Source organism: Mustela putorius, unplaced genomic scaffold (genome assembly GCF_011764305.1).
Source record: "Mustela putorius furo isolate JIRA1106 unplaced genomic scaffold, ASM1176430v1.1 tig00003909_pilon_pilon_pilon, whole genome shotgun sequence".
NCBI lineage: Eukaryota > Metazoa > Chordata > Mammalia > Carnivora > Mustelidae > Mustela > Mustela putorius.
In genome coordinates this window covers 4,938,098-4,956,397 of record NW_025422057.1, presented here as the reverse complement: position 1 = coordinate 4,956,397, position 18,300 = coordinate 4,938,098, and the positions used below count along the sequence as shown (strand labels likewise).

Genomic DNA, 18,300 nt, shown 5'->3' with positions numbered 1-18,300 from the left:
CCCTCCAGGGAATTCTGACCCACAGAACAGTGAGATAATTACTGGGCATTGTGTTAAGCCACCAGGTTTGTGGTCATTTGTTACGCACAGAGGAAAACCTTCTAAGATGGTGGCCTTCCCCATAGGAGGCTCCTATTGTGCTGGGAGCCAGGGGTGAGCTACAGTCCAGCGGTGACACCTGTCTCTGGTACCGTTTAGAAAACGGTCTCAGGATCTGAGCACAGACTTCACCAGGTCACCCATCTCCATCCATCTGGGGAAGTTAACCCCTTCCATCAAAGTCTCGGAGCTGCTCTCCGTCGACAAAGATGGTTGAGGAAATCACCATACACTCAACAGCTGAGTGGTGAGAATTCTGAGCCACAATAGAATCAAAGAACTAGAATCTCTCAGTTGTAACATTTTCTCTTTTTCTAACATCTCGTCAACAGCTGAACATTCATGAACATTGGTCTCCTAATTTTTCCTGTACCTTCCTTTGGATGCCTCTTCTGAAACCAATAAGAGAGGAGAAGTCGAGGCCTTCATCTCTAGTATCATTCTCATATTCCCCAGAGTAGCTGCCAATCAGTCACTAAACAGCTAGTATGGCCCAGGCCCTTGACAAACACGGACTCCCTCTAGTCTCTCCTACCCACCAGGAAAAGCAAGTTCAGAGTCCTTTATTTACTTGCCCAAGGTTGCACAGACTGTATGTGGGAAACATGACTTGGGCACAGAGCTCAAGACTCCTGCTTCTCTCCACTGCCCACCTCGTGCTTTTCTCCATGGGGATACACCACAGGGAGAGGCCTAGCTGGCCTCTTGAGAAGGAAACTAAACCAGGAGTGAGTAGAAGTAGAAAGTAGCCAAACACCAGCAAAGATGGGGAAACGTGTAAAACCTCACCCACTGCCAGGTAGTCACTTTCAGAACATTCGTGAGCACCTAGGCCCCCGACAGGGCAAAAAATGGTGACCCAGTTTTTAGCCTGTAATACACGAGCCTAAAGCAAATTACATTCATTTGCTAAATGATGGCAGTGCCCTTTAGCAAGTCTCGAAAACGAACCAGAATAAATTCCTCGGCATGGCTGGGATATTCCAAGCATGAAATAACTGGAAAGCTTTCCCCTTTGTAATTATCCTAGATTCTCTTTAGAATTTCTGCCTTGAACCCTACAGTTGGCTCAAGGCCTCCGACCACTTAATTTTTCCCTGGGCTCGCTAGATGGATTCAGTTATACTGTATTTTATTTTATACAAGATACATTGCTTGGTGCTACAGGGAGTAAAGATTCAGCACAGATGGGCCATCAGTGGGCTCACAGTAGATCTGGGACACACCATGTCTGTGACCACTGTCGTGTGTGGAGTCAAGTGAGAAGTGACATACGGGCCATAAAGGACTTTGGGTGGATGGTTATTGCCATTATTATTTCTGTTTACTTATGTTTATGCTTATTTATTAACGGCCCATCTGCTCCCAGAACAGATCTGAACAATCTTATTCTTTGAGAAGCAGAGGCCAGAGTTTCTTGTTTCTAAGAACACGTGCGTGCGTGCGTGTGTGCGGGTGTGTGTGTGTTTATGTGTGTGTGAAATTGTGGAGCCGAATCACACTGATGGTAGAGTTATAGACAGAGAAATCATGGTCCCCACTGCTGCAGTTTCTGGAAATGTCTCGTTCCTTTCCTTCTCATGTTTTCTTTCTTTTCTGTGGTAAAATATATGTGACTTAAAATTCCCCATTTTAACCGTGTATACAGGTATAGTTCATTGGCATTAATTACATTCACAATGTTGTGCAACCATCACCAGGGCTTATTTCCAGAATGTTTCATCACCAAACAGAAACTTCAATGCCCCACACCCGCCCTCCCCTTCCCAATGCCATATTTGGAACTCGGAAAATACTGCAGTGACAGGTGCTCTTCCGCACAGCCTTACGTAGACTGCGTGGGCCTCGGCCCCAAGGACGGGGCAGTGGTGACCCCGTGCTCTGCTTGCTCTGTGCTCTTGCCCGCCTCTCGCCCGTGCGGCAGATCCACCCGTGGTTCCCATGGTCTTGGGAAATTTTTCCTGTGCCCATGGTGCTCCTAAATCCATCAGCACTTTATCTTGTGATGTGGACAAAGGGAAGCCAGGAGGGTTGGGAGGAAGAGGAAGGTAAGAAGGAGGAGGAAGCGAGAGAGCAGAGGGAAAGGATGGCTTTCTGATCTTTAAAACTTGCCCCTGAGCTAAGACTGCTGCTTGAGACATGCTTGGTGCCCTAGAGATGGAAGTGGCAAGGCCCTGCCTGCTTTGGATTCTAAATCCCTTGTATCCCAAACTCTGCTTCGGAGCTTGAAGCAACCTCCTCCCAAGTAAACATTCAAGGGGGTTGTCTGGGGCCTTTTTGATCAACACGTCGTCTTTTCTGATGACCGAGAACCAGGTGTGAGCCCCATTCCCAACCGTCTACAGGCAAAAAATTCTCCAAAACCCTGTAAAGGATGATCAGAATAGAATCACAGCTTCCAAGGGATGGCAGAATGTTCCCTCAAGAGCCAGGTAACGTGGCAGGCACGGCTGCTCAACACTGCTCCTGTAGGAAATAGCCACAGAAAATCCCTAAATGAGTGGGTGTGGCCGTGTTCTAATAATACTTTATTTATAGCACCAAACACTTAGGAGGGTGGCTACCATGACCAGAAGCAAAAGCTGACAAGCGTGGCTGAGGATGTGGAAACATTGGCATCCTTGGGGGTTGTAGGTGAAACAGCAGGTCGTGCAGCCGCTGGGGAAGACCGTGTCATGGCTCCTCAGAACGTCGATAATAGAATTCCCACATGGTCTGGCAAGTCCACTTGTGGGAATACACCGCAGAGAATGGAAAGCAGGGACGTGAACACACCTGTGCACCCGTGCTCTCCACAGCATGATTCACGGTAGCCGAGAGAGGGTCGCCACCCAAGTGTCCGTCTGCGGTTGAGCAGAGAAATGAAATGTGGGCCATTCTTAGCATGGAATGTTCTTCAGTCTTTAAAGGAAGGACATTCGGACAGTGCGGCAGCACGGATGCACCCAGAAGACCCTGTGCTCACTGAAATAAGCCGGTGACAACAGGACAAGTCCTGTTTGAGGTGCCTAGATCATTCTGACTCTGGACAAAGGAAGTAGAACGGCGGTTGCCAGGGCTGAGGGAGGGGAGCGCGGGGAGTTGTTGCTTTTTGGGTTCAGAGCTTCTGTTGGGGAGGAGGAAGGTTCTGGAGGTGATGGTTCCACGGCAGTGTGAATGGGCTCGATGGCAATGAAGTGTCCACTTACAAATGGTTAAGATGGTAAATTTATGTCATATGTATTTTACCAGGGTTTTTAAAAATTTTCTTTTATTAAAAGAACTTTATTTGCAAAAACAGGCTGTGGGGCTTAGTTTGCTGCTCTGAAGCCTGGGACAGGGTGGGGATTGTAGGCAGTGTAAGAAACAGAATTCCAACCAGTGAGCTCGGTGAGAATTAGCTCAAGTGGGATGTGCATCCAGCTGGTCTCGATGTAGAGAGAGCCATACTGTACGAGTTACGAGGGCTTTGGTGCCAATCACAGGACACCTGCTGGGCTGCGGACACAGGACTCTGTGAAAGCCTCGTGTCGTTGCTGTCAACAGCCCATTTTACATAGGTGAAGACTGAGGCTCTAGGGGCAGAGTGACCTGCTCAAAACCATGCAGCTCATTGGTGGCAGGGATGTGTCTGAGCTCTAGGTAGCAGCATGGGGCACCGTGTGCCCTGATGCTGGGAATGGCCCCGAAACCCTTCGGAAGGCTGGCCCTCTCAGCGGCCACGGTGTGTAAGAAGGGAGCCTCATGAGAGTGTCGCACACCCTTCCTGTAAAGCGCCTTAAGCATCGGAGGTCTGAAACCTGGCAAGAGGGGACTTAGGAAATACTATCATGATCACATAAGCAATCTGAAAAGGCTACATACTGTATCACGCCAACTATAGAATATCCTGGAAAAGGCAGAGCGGTGGAGACAGCAGAAGGACGCGCGGTGGTCAGAGGCTCAGTGGGAGGAAGGGTGGGAGAGCGCGGCTCCGAGGGTGTCCCGGGCGGTGTAGCCCTCAGCAGGGCACCGTGATCCTGAGTTTCCGTTGTCACATGTGTCTCCAAACCCGCAGGTTGTTCACAGTGTGTGCCCTCCCACCGACCACGGACTTGGGGCGTAACTGTGACCGTGCGCATTCGTCCAGAGAAGGCTGTGTAGCCCCAGTGCAGTGCAGGACACTGACCAGGGGAGGCAGGGGACATCCGGGAACCTCTGATCTCTACGCTCCATTTTGCTGTGAACCTACAGCCACTCTCTAACGTTTTAGGCCCTTAAGGAAACACTAATAATAACAATAACGTGAAAGGGTTTGGATGGGAGAAAGACGAAACGCTCAGAAGGTGATAATCATTGAAGCCCAGGGAGGGGGACATGAGTTCCTTATGGGGTCTACTGTTGTACGTGCCTGGAATTTTCTGGAATATATTGTAAAAGCAAAATAATTTCTGGGATTTATTTGTATTCTGCTGAGAACGCCGGCTGGGCTTCCTGAGGAAGGCTGTGCAGTGTGGGCGCCGGTCCTGGGCTTGGCTGAGCCTGCCGTGCCCTTCTGGGACCATGTGCTTTTGCCTCTTGGAGCCTTTTGGGTAAAATACGAGGTAATTCATACCCCGCCGGACTTGGGTGCATTAACTGGCACAGTTTTTACGAAGTGACAGAAGTCACTGGGAATATACAAGGCACTCGGTGAGTGCTCACCAGCAAAGCCGCAGAGGTGAGGGGTGGCCGGGCATGGCCGAGCTGGGTGGGTCTCCGCCACCATCAGGGCTTCTCACCTGCAGCCCACTGTGGTAGTAGCTCCTTAGCCATAGTCCTGTTTTGGTGGGACCTGGACACAGAGTATGTCCCCAGAGTGGTGGGACGGGGACCCCGTGCCACGGATGTCTGCCCTGGGAACCCACACAGCAGGGGTGATGTGGCCTCAGCCCTGAGCGGCCAGTCCCTGGGAGCCCCTGCATCCCGCGAGCTGAGCCTGCTTCCACCAGGGCTGGCCAGCGTGATGGTTCACAGCACTTTGGACTTTAGTTCAGAGTTTGACGGATGCTAAAGCCTGAAAGGAAAAACGAATCAGGCCATCTCGACAAAAGGAAACACCTCCAGTGTGTTGGGGAGACCATGGCAGCTGCCTCTTTGGACTTTACTGCTCTTTCCCTGCTTGAAGTCACTGCCGTGGGCTGCACCCCAGCCTTCCCAGCCTCCCGCAGTCCAACCCCTGCCGATCCTTCCAGCCTCTTCCCTGGAGGCTCTCTTGACATTGGTCTTCCCACCATCTCCCAGATCACACATGTGAGCCGAGGTCCCAGCCAGGCCGCCTTCCGTGTTCCGCGGCTCACGTGCGATCCCAGGGTCTTGCCACTTCTTGTGCACGTGTGGTCGTCACTGCCCGTCCAGGCTCCCAATGGAGGAAGCGGCTGATCCCATTTGGTCCCGGCCTAGACCGGAGCCTCTGTGGTGTGTGGCTGTGCTCACGGGCCGGTCAGTGGCGATGACCCGGTCCTTCTCTCGCTGTGCCGGCTGGCTGAAGTGATGTTCTCTGCATCTGCTTATCACGTGCCCCCAAGTCCTCCCTCCTTCCCAGCATTCCTGAATTCTGTGGAAATCATTTAAAGGCATAGTTAATCACTTTAAATTTTTTTCCTTTCTTCCATTTGTTTCGGGAAAACATTTTGTTAAAAGGTGCTTCCCCCCCGCCCCCAGAGCATCTCTTGTCTTAATGCCAGAGGTGTTTAAATGCCCTCGTGGTGAACTGTACGATCTAATTACAGAACTTAAAGTGAGTTTAGGAAAGGAATGAAATACCCCGCAGGTTCACTGCCTGAGAACAGGGTTTTGGGTTCCACTGGAAGTTCACTGGCTTTCTTTCTTGCTGTTTTTCCCAGTGTCGTAACGAGGCACCTCATCTTCCAGTTTTATTGGCAGCAAACACCGGGTAACAGTGATGCTAGAAAAGCCCGAGGCTCCATCATGATAAAGTCATTTTAGCGACTGTAATTGTGCCAGGAACTTGTAATAGTTAAATTGGTTCCTGATTATGTTCCACTTGCTAAGCCCTCTCCACTCAATTAACACATAATTATTTAGGACTCTGATACTTTTATTGCTCGGCACACACTGCTTTCCAATAGGCAGCTTATCGGGCAGGGCCCCCATTGGAGCCCACGCGGCTTCCGAGGCCCTTTCGGTGCAAGGACAGAGCAGGATGTGGCCCCAGAGGCAAGGCCTGCAGGACTTTTCTGGTGAAATGCTCATGTTTGAGGGGCTTGGATCCCCGCAGGTGCCTCCTGCCACTGAGCTCCACATACCCAGCTGGTCTCCCAAGATGGGTATCGAAGTGTAGAGCTCCATGGCATGTCTTCTCCAGTCTGCCAAACGCCACTTAACATTCTGTAAAGTGTTGGTGGAGGTCATGGTGTTAAAATGACTTTAGACTATGTGGTGATAGCTCTGTGTTACCTTTAATCTCTACGTTTAAAAAAAAAAAAACCAACAAAACCCTTACATTCAAAGTTCACAGTTCAGAGGTATCTCAGTTAGTACTTCCTTTGCTGGTTGAAAATAGGAGAATCTCAAGGACATGAGTCACTTTCTGAGGGTCCTGGAGCAAAATGTTTACATGGACATGAAGAAGATAGACCAGTAGATAGATAGATGATTGACAGGTAGATGAGAGATGGCTAGAAAGACTTTTCTGAAGGTCTCATAGCTAAATGTTTACACGGATGTGAAGAGATGGGTAGATTGATTGATAGGGAGGGAAAAAGAGAGAGTGAGCAAGAGATAACAGATAGATGATAGATAATGGATAGAAAGAAGTGAATCCAGACTGTAATTGGTTGTGTGTGTGGACAAGAATCCAGCTCATATCTGACACCATTAGGAATTACAGTAGGCATTTTATTTCTAGTGGGAGCTCACTGTGTTTAAGTGTCCACATAGAAGAGAAGGAAGTCAGGAAAACTTCCTGTTTGTTTTAGTTGTATGAGGTTTGGGAACAAACTCCATCTCACACTGACCCCTAAATGATTGAAAATGAGAACATTGTAACAAGATCGGTAAAGGGGATGACTCTGACTTTGGGGAGACGGGAATCAGTTACCAAGAAGCGTGAGATCAAGTCCTTTCCTTGCGGCCATTAAAAATAAAATTTGCAGTCATTTGCTTTGAGTAATTTGAGTGTCTTAGAGAAAAGTGCATCTAGACCTTATGGCTCTTTAAGTCTTTTCGAGATGACATAATTTGCCTGTGTTTCGCTCTACATTATTTATTTGTAGGTTTGGTTTCATCTTCCAAGATTTTAGGTTATAAATAAAGCCATTCAAAGATTAAAAATGATTGAAAATAACTCTATTAAGTACAGGCTCACACTTTTTCTTAATCATTTGACCACATGGGACAGCCTCCATGGAAGCATTTCATTCTCACACCATTAGTTTTGTTTTCAGAAATTACTTAATCCTCCCGGCTGGGAATAGACATAACTTGTTTGGCACACGGACTTATGAATCTTCTTCCCCCGAGCACCTCACTTTTCTGGCAGAGTAGAAGCAATGCCGGTCTGTACCGTTTCCGCCTTCCATTGCCCGCAGTCTCTACCCCCTGCAGCGTCTCACGGCCGTGTTCTTGGAAGCTCGGACATGAGGAACATTATGCATTGTGTACAGTAATATTGAGTGGGGAGGGTGGATTCTCTCTCTGCACTAGGGCGGGCTCGGGGTGTGTTTATTTGTTTTTGTTTTGTTGTATTCGGCTGGTGCCAATCCTGGACACACCACAGGCTCTGAGAGATCTGTTAGTGTGGGTAGAGACCAAAGGTTTCTTAGATCAGAACACTTGAGAATATTCATGGTGCTGAAGGGGTCCTTTAAAATGCTCTAGGGGATCCTGATATGTAAGTGACAAGGTTCCTGTCATCAGGAACAGGTTCCAGTGGTGGAGAGGCGAAGGGAGAACCAGCTCTAGGTGGGCAGAGAAGAAAGAGAGGACCAGCTCTGGAGGTGGAGAGAAAGAGGAAATGTAGGACTAGCTTGAGAAGTGGAGAAGAGAATCAGGACCTGCTCTGGGAGGTGGAGAGGAACATGAGGGGACTAGCTTGGGAGGTGGAGAGGAGAAGGAGGGAGCAGTGCCCACTGATAAATGCCAAGTGTCTAATGAGAAATTTGGTTAATGAGAAACTCAAAACAGCAGAACCCCACAGTGGACAATCTACTCATGGATATCAGGGGCTACTGACTATTCTAACCTCTCTGTGCCCTCTGATTTGGGTTAGAGTCTGATCTTCTGAACCACACACCCATCTATCCATCAATCTGTCTGTCCATCCATCCATCTGTCCGTCTGTCCATTCATGCATCCATGCCTCCACCCATCCTTTCCTATGACAGACACCTCGGGGGCTTATGAAACCATGCTGGATCCTGACGTAGCATCACAGGCACAGGAATGAATAAGCAGACAGGACTATTTGGGAACCGTTTGGAGGGCTTCCCTGTCCCTGAGCCCAGCTCTAGCAGTCACCAGGACCGCAGAGCCAGCCCATTCACATTGCCCCTTGAATAAAGGATTTGATCTTGAGCGATGTGGAACCCGCCTGAGTTCCTCTTGCAGACTGGGAAGGTGTCCCGCTGTCCAGTCGCTCAGCTTAGCTCGCAATCCTCTCCATATTCCTCTGTGTGACTGACAGCAGATTTTTATGCATAAGCTTCTCATGTGATTTTCTTATTTCTTCTCTCTAATTTGACATTTATTAGAAATAACCTATGAATTGTAGCAAATAATAGATGTTCTTATGTAAAAGTTAACCCCTGTTCATGTTTCTTTTTCCCTAGTTGGGTCAATGGTTCATCCTCAGAGGGCCTTGGCATGGCTCAGCTTTTGATCCCATCATGTGTGGGCTCTGGGGTGTATATAATTTATGGGTCCCGGCTGGTTCTGTGGGCCTCGAGGCAGAGCCTGAGCAGCTCGCCCTTGTTGATGGCGCTAATGACTGTTTTCATTTGGTCTTCCCTTTAGTTGTCCTGCTACAACTCTCACTCTGTGTTAGTTGCTTCTTGTCCTTGCCCTTTAAAAAACTTAGAGTGAATCTAAGTTACAGAATCTCTCAGCCCCGTACTTTCTCAGCTGTCGGTTCATTACAAAGTTTTTATTTGGCCTTCGTATTATTTCAGCACGGCATATTTTTTTTTAAAGTCATTTTGAGAAATACCTTTATTTAACTGACTGAAATTGTTCCAGAGCTTAATTAGAAGGGGCACATTGCAGTTGTTTGGGTGCTGTCTTGAGGCAGAATCATTGCCATGTAATAATTACGCATGTTCTAGTGAACTTGCCTTTATTGTCCCAGAGGGCTGGTGGGAGGGTCTTCCTTCAAGCTCGGAAGGACCCCGGGGGACCCTAGTCAACAGCTGAGTTCTAAAACTGAAGGAAAAATTACAAGGTGGTCAGTAGCCCAGGGTTTTGTGCTGCGTGAGAGCCCCTCTCTAACGACAGGGAGTGGTCCCACACCACTGACACTGGCTGTTGGGGTTAATGCCTGTGCGGGTCCCCAGATGCTCTCAGAGCATAATTGCTGGGGGTCAGATGGATAAGGCAGACCATTTTCTCTTCAGGCTTGCATCTTGTGCTTCTGAGGGCTAACCCTGGCCCAGGAGACCCCAGCCCAGGCCTGGAGGGCTGATGAGGCTTGCCGGGTGTACTCTAGATACAAGACCCATCCTAACTTGAGTGATTTTTATCCTGGTCCTCTATTAATTCATCAAGACACCCTTAGTGCCCTGTGTTCAGTTTTTCCCAATAAATCCCAAATTTCAGCTGTAAGAGCTGCTTTTCAATTTAACTAGGCCACCTGTAGTCATATTTTCTGGCAACCCTCTGGCTGTGAGATGCTGCTGTCCCTTCTGTGCCCCTGACTAATGGACAAGGCCAGGATCCCCACACCCCTCCACTCAGAGTCACTTAAAACACGGATGCCTCCTTTTCGGTTCTATTTAATGTCCCCAGGGAAGAATTCTGGTAAGTCTGACCACAGTTTTCTTCAGCAGCTGCAATGGCAGACTCCGTCCCGGCCCTTTTGTCACACCTGTTTGGGCCCTGGATCCAACCGATCAGTCCGTTAATGAGATGCTGTCTGCAAACCTCCTTTCTTGGAGTTGTCTGAGGATGTGAGACGCTGAAGTGCTGGGCAGGAGGTGGGGGATAGAGACCTCCTTAAAGCCCCAGGCAGAAAGCCCCTTTCTTCCCCCTCCCAGGTGCCTGGCCTTCAGGGGACTCAGGGACACTCTGGCACGGGGAGCTTCTCCAGGCAGGCATAGCTAAAGAAAACGTGCTTTCGGAGATCCGGAGAGCGCTGATTCCTGGGAAGTAACCTAGATTTTTCTTACACTCTCTGGCTGCTTCCTGCTGCCTAAACAGAGGAAGTGTAATTAAGTTTATTATCTGTGACCTAATGCTAGTTCTCCATGCATCCTGCCTTTGTGCAGAGGGAGAAGGGTCCTTTAAAAAGGAGTATCTGGACGGAGCTATATTATTGTGAGCACTCAGGGACAATAAAAGTAATCTGCAGGTCGCACAAGCTGGGGGAAGGCTTAGACCTCCGGGGTCATCTGTAACCCGTCAACACAGACAAGCAAAAGTCCAGGTATTAAAGGATGTAATAGTTTGCTCTGGGTGCTTAAAATTGTCCGTTATCAGTGGATCAATGCATTGAAATTCCTGCTAACCTTCTTGTCAAATCGCTTATGCATCTACCATAGCTTTTTTATTTTTTTTAACAAGTCGTTAGTTACCAAAATCAACATGTGGATCAGAGGATGAATAACACCGAAGTAAGCTGTACCTCCAGGTAGTCACCAGACCGTGCCACACCTGATAGATGGTGTATCACAGCACTTTCAAATGCTTACCTGTAAAAAGCCTGCAAAGCAAAGACCAGTTTAATAATGTTCCATGAAGACATGGTGACTTGACAGGAGGCTTTAATTATCACCTTTTCCTTTCTTTTAAAAAAAAATTGGGTTTTTTTTTTTAGTGATACTTTTCATATGTTACTTTCAGATGCTAGCATTTTGGTCTGTTTCTTTTATTCTGCATGTGCTGATTTCCTTGATCAATTTGGAGCACATATGCGTATAATTCTCTGGGCTTTTTATTGGCACAACCTCATAGCTTTTCACAGGACTTCGAGCGCTCACTTTCCAGACAGACGCGGGCTGTGTCTCATTGAAATGCCAAGCTGACAGAGGTGCCGAGCCTAAGTGTGTAATTATGTAATTTTCTCTTGATCTTTTCAGAGTCTTCCTGCGAGCGATTAATCAGTATGCAGATATGCTGAACAAAAAATTTCTGGATCAAGCCAACTTTGAGCTACAGGTAAGAGAAGAGGTAGACGTGCCCTTTGTTGGGAAATATGCTAAAACAAATTGCTGGTCGGAGCCAATATCTTGGATTTCTAATCCCCGAACTTAATTGGTTTCCCATGCAAGGTATGGAAATGGAATTTACAAGATGTACTATTGGAACCCGAGGACTGAAAATTATGCCTTTGGAGTATTTGCTCGATTAGCAAGGAGGGAGATGGAGCGGTTTCAGAGCAAAAGTAGGAATCAGAGTGACACGTAGGGAGTGAGCAGACAGGCCACCCACGTGTGTTGTAGCAGAGAGGCTGACTCAGACCCATACTGTCCACACGTTGGGAGGGGGGGCTCTGCAGACGGGGCCAAGCGGGTTTGCATCCCTGAGGTCTGCTGGCATTGAGAACGGGGTTCTCTGTGGGTGCTGCCTGCAGGGGTCTTTCCTTGAACAGACCCTCCCCAGACCCTCCCCCACGTGGCTCTGGGTTGCGTCAGCCCATCTATGGGTTTGGGCCCTGTTTCTTCAGTGCTTGCCGGGAGAGGCGGGGGAGGGAGAGGGAGGCTGTGTTGTGTGTGTATGTGTGTGTGTGAATGATAAGGATTGATGTTGCCTGGCATGATTTACCACATCTGGAGTTTGTGACTTTCAATTTCATTGCACTCTGGGTGTATAATAATGATCTATCTGCTAATAATGATTTTTTTTTTTAATTACGCAGTCTACTAAAGTTTGTTAATTAAAAAAAAAAAAAAATCCAGATGTAAATGGTACTAGTTTCCCTGGGCAGGACTCTTCATTGAGATGGAACCCATGCCTGTATTTCCTTAATAATTTTTAAATGGTAAATGTCTGTTCTATCTATGCTGTGGAATATAAGTGTATATTAATGTATCAAGAACTGTAGATCTAAAGTGTTACTATTTTTATTTTTTACAATATTAAGGATGGTATCATTTGCTCTGCTTAATGCTTATTTTCCCACATCCTAAAATACAGGTCTATGCTCATTGTAAAATATTCAGGCACTGAAAACCAGCACATGAGGTGAAATATGAAAGACCCCTCCTCACCCTTTTCCCCTCTGCGGAGTGACTTTTAACTAACTGTGGGCGCTTCCTGATACCTAGTTAAGCATTCATCCAGACCTGTGCATGCTTTCTTTTGGCTTTTAACGCTAATCGGATTATATTCTGTACTTTTTGCTCTGTTCCGTCACACTTAGCGATGTATATGTACGAGTGTTTGTGCAGGCCCTCCTGCACGGAGGACCTCCGCACCGTGCCGGGTTGCCCCTGCTGCAGGCAATGCCCCTCTGTGCTGCATTGCTGTGAACGGGCTCCTGGAATGGTAGCTGCCAGGCGGAGTGGTAAGAAAGTGTACGTGAACGGACACTGATACATTATCCTCTGTAGCAATTTACAATCCCATCAACCTTCTTTGAGAGCAGCCACTCTCTAAAACCATCTCCAGGACCAATTTCTTTAAAATTGTTGTTTCTTATTTTTGTTGGAATTTCTCTGATTGCTACTTAGGCTGAGAATACTTACTGTCTGTGTGATTTCTATTGTGAACTGACTGATCTTTCCCTATACTCATTTTTCTATTGGGCTATTTGTCTTTCTTTTTTCTAAGTTGAAATTTGTAATACAGCCTAGTCATGGGTTTAGGCTTATCATATAGAAATTTTTAATTTTTCTGCAGTTGATTCTGTCATTTCTTTTAATGCCGCTTTGGTTTTATGTTTTGCTTGGCAAATCCTTCTTTGCCTCAGCGTTATAAAGGTAACTTTTTTTACATAGTTAGTATGTGCTAACTATACTTTATAATTCTGCCTTTTTTACAAAAACTTCCTGATGATTAATTTACCTGGAATTTTTTTGTTAGTGTTAGAGCTAAGAGTTTAAACTTCACTTTTCCCCATATCATTTCATGAATAGATTTAAAACGCCACTGTAAAAACGGTGATTTAAAACACCACCGTAAAAAACACAATTGCGTGTGTGTGTGTGTGTGTGTGTGTGTGCGCGCGTGTACGCGTGTGCATCCATTCAATTCCCTGCGTTATTACCTTCTGGTTTTACATACCCTGCTAGTAGAGCCAGGACTTCCCCATTAGTTTGCCATTGCAAAACCATCTTGGTTTCTTTTTTGTATTTCCTTTCCTTTCCTTTTTTTTTTTTTTTTTTTAAGATTTTATTTGTTTATTTGACAGAGAGAGTGCACAAGCAGGGGGAGTGGCTGGCAGAGGCAGCGAGAGCACCAGGCTCCCCGGAGCCCAACATGGGGCTCGATCCCAGGACCCTGAGATCATGACCTGAGCTGAAGACAGACCCTTAACCAACTGAGCCACCCAGGCACCCCTTTTGTATTTCGTTTTTCCATACGAAATGCAAGAGCAGCTTGTTATCCTTACTTTTTCAAAACGCTGCATTTACTTATTGGGAAGCCATTGAGTTTACAAATAAATGAAGGGGAACTGATACAGGATGAGGGGGAGTACTTCGCAGTATTCCTTTTTTCCCATCCCATACAGGAGTATTTAGGTCGTCTTTTTGTGTCCTTCATTAGGGTTTTCCATTTTACCCCTATGAGCCTCACGCCGTCCTCGCTGGGTAGATTGTCGTGCTTTGGAAGAGTGGCTGCTGTGAGTCTGGGCTCCTTTTCCCCAGCGTGTCTGTTGTTGCTGCTCTTGTGCACGGTTTCCTGAGGAAGGACCCGAGGCTGCTTCCCTCACGCGTACACACTTTGGTGGCCCAGTGTTCTATGGGCCAACATAGCACCTTGGCCATTGGGGAGCGTGAAGTACATTGGGCCTGCCATTCCAGCCAGCAGCAGCCGCCCCTGCCCACCCTCAGGTGGAGGGCTTGGGTGTCGTACGGCGGCAGCGGCCTTCAGTGTGAGCTCCGGGGAGCTGGGGCTCCGACGGGCTCCAACGGGCACGCTGCTATGTTCTTACACCGTGGTGTTCACCGCACAGTTCTGTCCACTGACGCCTCCTTCTCCCTGAACTCATCAACCCTGAGGGCTGCCACCTGCTTCCCCTTCGGTGTCCCCGAGCTCCAGCCCAGCCTGCCTCCCTTTCCTGGCAATACAGCACAAAGGACTCTCATCCAATAGCCCCCAGTGTTATAATGCGTATTTCCTACAAACAGGAACTTTCTCCTGCATAACTACTGTAAAAGGACCCACACCAAGCTCACATTATTACTACCGCCCAGTGCTCAGACCCTGTTCAAGGTCGGACACCCCAGTCACAGCTTGGCATACCTCAAATCACGCAGGACATGCTGTTTCTTGGCTTGTATTTTTATGTGATTTTTTTTACGACCTTTTTGTTTTTTAAAGATTTTTAATTTTTTAAGAGAGAAAGTTCACAAGACAGTGAGCACGAGCAGGGGAAGGGGAGAGGGAGAGAGAGAAAGAAGCAGACTCCCTGCTGAGCAGGAAGCCCCACATGGGCTCCATCCCGGGACACCCCACTCGAGACTGTCCGTCACGTTTAACCCATGGCTTTGTGCGAGTCTCTGCACCGCATCCAGGAAGCAGGGGCCCCGCACTTACTTGGATAATTCTGCAGCAATCAAACGAGCTGCTGTGCTACTGAAGAAAGTGCCCCGTGCATGAAAAGTGTTCGGTAAATGGAAGACCACACATTCTTACAACTAGGCTCTAAAATCCCACTTACTTCACAGGTGACCAAAAATAGAGTCGCTACTGTTTATTTTTACATAGCCTTTTGCAACTGTCTCATTTGATATAATAAATATTTTTCCTATTTGGTAAACAAGAAAACCCACACCCCCAGGTTTCTTCTAAAGATTGTGGAAGCCTTTCGAGCTTGGACGTGTGATGGGAGCTCTGTCCAGGCTCTTTCCCTCCTGGGAGCAGGTGGAAGCCCCCCCACCCCGCCCCAGACTGTCGTCTGGAACAAGCTTGGTGGGTGTAGGAATTACGTGTAAAGGCCAGGAGTATGTCCAAATCATCACTGTTTGTGATCCAAGAATTCTTCCTGAGTCATGATGTTCTTGACCTGGTCTTAAGCACTGATCCAACCAGGGCTATTAGTTCCATGACTTTAAGAATCCACACATGATGATGCTATTAATTAATTTTAGCGGGGAGGGGCAGAGGGCTAAGGGGAGAATCTCAAGCAGACTCCCTGTGAGCAGGGAGCCCGACGCAGGGCTCGATCTCAGTTCCCTGAGATCACGACCTGAGCCCTTATCAAGAGTCAACTGACTGAGCCACCCAGGTGCCCCCATAATGACACTGTTAAGATAGTAAATCTATGTTACTGTGTTCAAGTAGACTGAGCTTCCACAGGTCAGAGCTTTATAACAAAATTATTTCAGGGGCTTCTGGGTGGCTCAGTGGGTTAAAGCCTCTGCCTTCGGCTCAGTCATGATCCCAGGGTCCTGGGATCGAGCCCCGCATCGGGCTCTCTGCTTGGCAGGGAGCATACTTCCCTTCCTTTCTCTCTGCCTGTCTCTCTGCTACTTGTGATCTGTGTCAAATAAATAAATAAAATCTTTTAAAAAAATCATTTCATAGTAAATCATCTGTTAAGCCATGTATCACCTGTAAGTCTTTGAAATATAAAATGTTCAAAGTTTTTCCAACTCACTTTCTTAGTTATCTAGTGTTTATGGACATTTTTGGTACCCGAAAAAGTCGTAAATTATAGAAATCTATATACTAGTAAGGAAGGGGCTCCACGATGCCCCGGTAACAGGAAACAACATTATCTTGTCCTTACTGCTTGCTCCGCAGCCCCCCAGGCCCCCTGCCGAAGCCTCTCCCCTGTTCACACCTGTGACCCTCTTGCAACCCCAGGAGACGGACCCTGTGAGACTCCCCTTTTACCTCTCAGGAAACCAAGGCCCCAGGAGATTAGATTAGTTGCCCAAGGAGGTGGCAGAGCTAGGATTTGAGCACGCGCACTGGGACCTCGGTGCCCACACATGGCTGTGAACCACACCGTGGCCGGCTGGCTCACCACCTGCCTAGAGTGGGTGTGGATTTCTAAACATTTAAGAAGAGTGTGCAGGAAGATGAGGAACGCCTCCGAGCGTTCTGAGACCCACTAGTAAGCTATCCGGCACTCAGCATTTCCCCTTTTTTGGTTTTCAGCTTTGGAACAATTACTTCCACCTGGCTGTTGCTTTCCTCACTCAGGAGTCCTTGCAACTGGAGAATTTTTCAAGTGCGAAGAGAGCCAAAATCCTTAACAAGTAAGTCTGCGTCCAGCCCTGAAATCGCGGGCAGGAGCCTGCCAGTCTGTTAGCATCATTTCTGGGTCAGGTCTAAACCAGCTGGGTGTGCACCTGGGTTCCAAATCCCGACTCTGGTGCTGCCTTTTCTGGCCCACAGATCAAGATCTAAAACTGCAGGGTTCATTCTGGTGAGTTCTAGTCATTGTCACTCACCACCGCTAGCACCACCCAGAATGGGAGTTTCAGGAGATAATCACTTCTGCTCTGCACCGTCCTGATGTCTTTCCACATGTGCTTTTCTTTATTGTCTGCTGTGCAATGATCCTTCGAGAAAGGAAGCATCTCGTGCAAGTGGTTGGCACAGTTGAGATTGTTGAAGAACGCCGTTAGAGTGAGAGCTGCCCAGGGTCTCCTCCTTTGAGGTTACCCAGGTCCTGCTCGAGGTGGGAGATCCAAACGGCTAAACTAGTTCTTGGGTGATCCTAACCTCTCAGGAGCCCTGCGTCGCTGCCTTGGTCCTTCAGTTCTGAATCCTGCCATGCTTTCTGGCCTTGGGTGCCCTGGAGGGTCTTGCCACCTCTCTGCCTCAGTTTCCCTAACTTCTCTCTCTGAGCACCCCTTTCATAAATACTTGACAGGGGGGAGGAGTCAAGATGGCGGAGAAGTAGCAAGCTGAGACTGCTTCAGCTAGCCGGAGATCAGCTAGATAGCTTATCTAAAGATTGCAAACACCTGAAAATCCATCGGCAGATCGAAGAGAAGAAGAACAGCAATTCTGGAAACAGAAAAACAACCACTTTCTGAAAGGTAGGACCAGCAGAGAAGTGAATCCAAAGCGACGGGAAGATAGACCCCGGTGGGGGAGGGGCCGGCTCCCGGCAAGCGGCGGAGCAACCGCGCACAAAATCAGGACTTTTAAAAGTCTGTTCCGCTGAGGGACATCGCTCCAGAGGCTAAACCGGGGCGAAGCCCACGCGGGGTCAGCGTGGCCTCAGGTCCCGCAGGGTCACAGAAGGATCGGGGGTGTCTGAGTGTCGCAGAGCTTGCGGGTATTGGAACGGGAAAGCCGGCTACAGAGACAGAGCCGACAGTGAGCGTGCAGCTCCGTGTTACCTTGAACCGGTCGCAGGCTCGGTGAGCTCGGAGCGCGGCCGGAGGTCAGGCAGACGGGAGTAACTGGGCGCGGTTCTCTGAGCACGCACTGAGGAGTGCGGCCCTGGGCTCTCGGCTCCTCCGGGCCGGAGACCAGGAGGCCGCCATTTGTATTCCCGTCCTCTGGAACTCTACGGAAAGCGCTCAGGGAACAAAAGCTCCTGAAAGCAAACCCGAGCGGATTACTCACCCCGGCCCCGGGTAAGGGCGGTGTAATTCCGCCTGGGGCAAAGACACTTGAGAATCACTAAAACAGGCCCCTCCCCCAGAAGATCAACAAGAAATCCAGCCAAGACCAAGTTCACCTACCAAGGAGTGCGGTTTCAATACCAAGGAGAGCAGCAGAATTCCAGAGGAGGAGAAAGCCAAGCACGGAACTCATGGCTTTTTTCCTGTGATTTTTTTTAGTCTTGCAGTTAATTTAATTTTTTCTTTTTCATTTTTTTTTTTTTTCTCGCCTTCGGGTAAAATTTTTTTTTAACTGTTACCTTTTTCTTTTTTAACGATTTTATACTAGTTTATCTAA

General features: G+C 48.1%; 1 protein-coding gene across 2 annotated transcripts in view; it reads left to right on the top strand.

The window, feature by feature from the left end:
- DOCK1 (dedicator of cytokinesis 1) overlaps positions 1 to 18,300 on the top strand; it is a 497,269-nt gene that overhangs the window by 380,585 nt on the left and 98,384 nt on the right. For both annotated transcript variants that reach the window (XM_045068856.1, XM_045068857.1), the window contains exons 30-31: positions 11,349 to 11,427; positions 16,540 to 16,640. In XM_045068856.1, the coding sequence (XP_044924791.1) occupies positions 11,349 to 11,427; positions 16,540 to 16,640 (180 nt within the window). The remainder of the gene's footprint in view (positions 1 to 11,348; positions 11,428 to 16,539; positions 16,641 to 18,300) is intronic.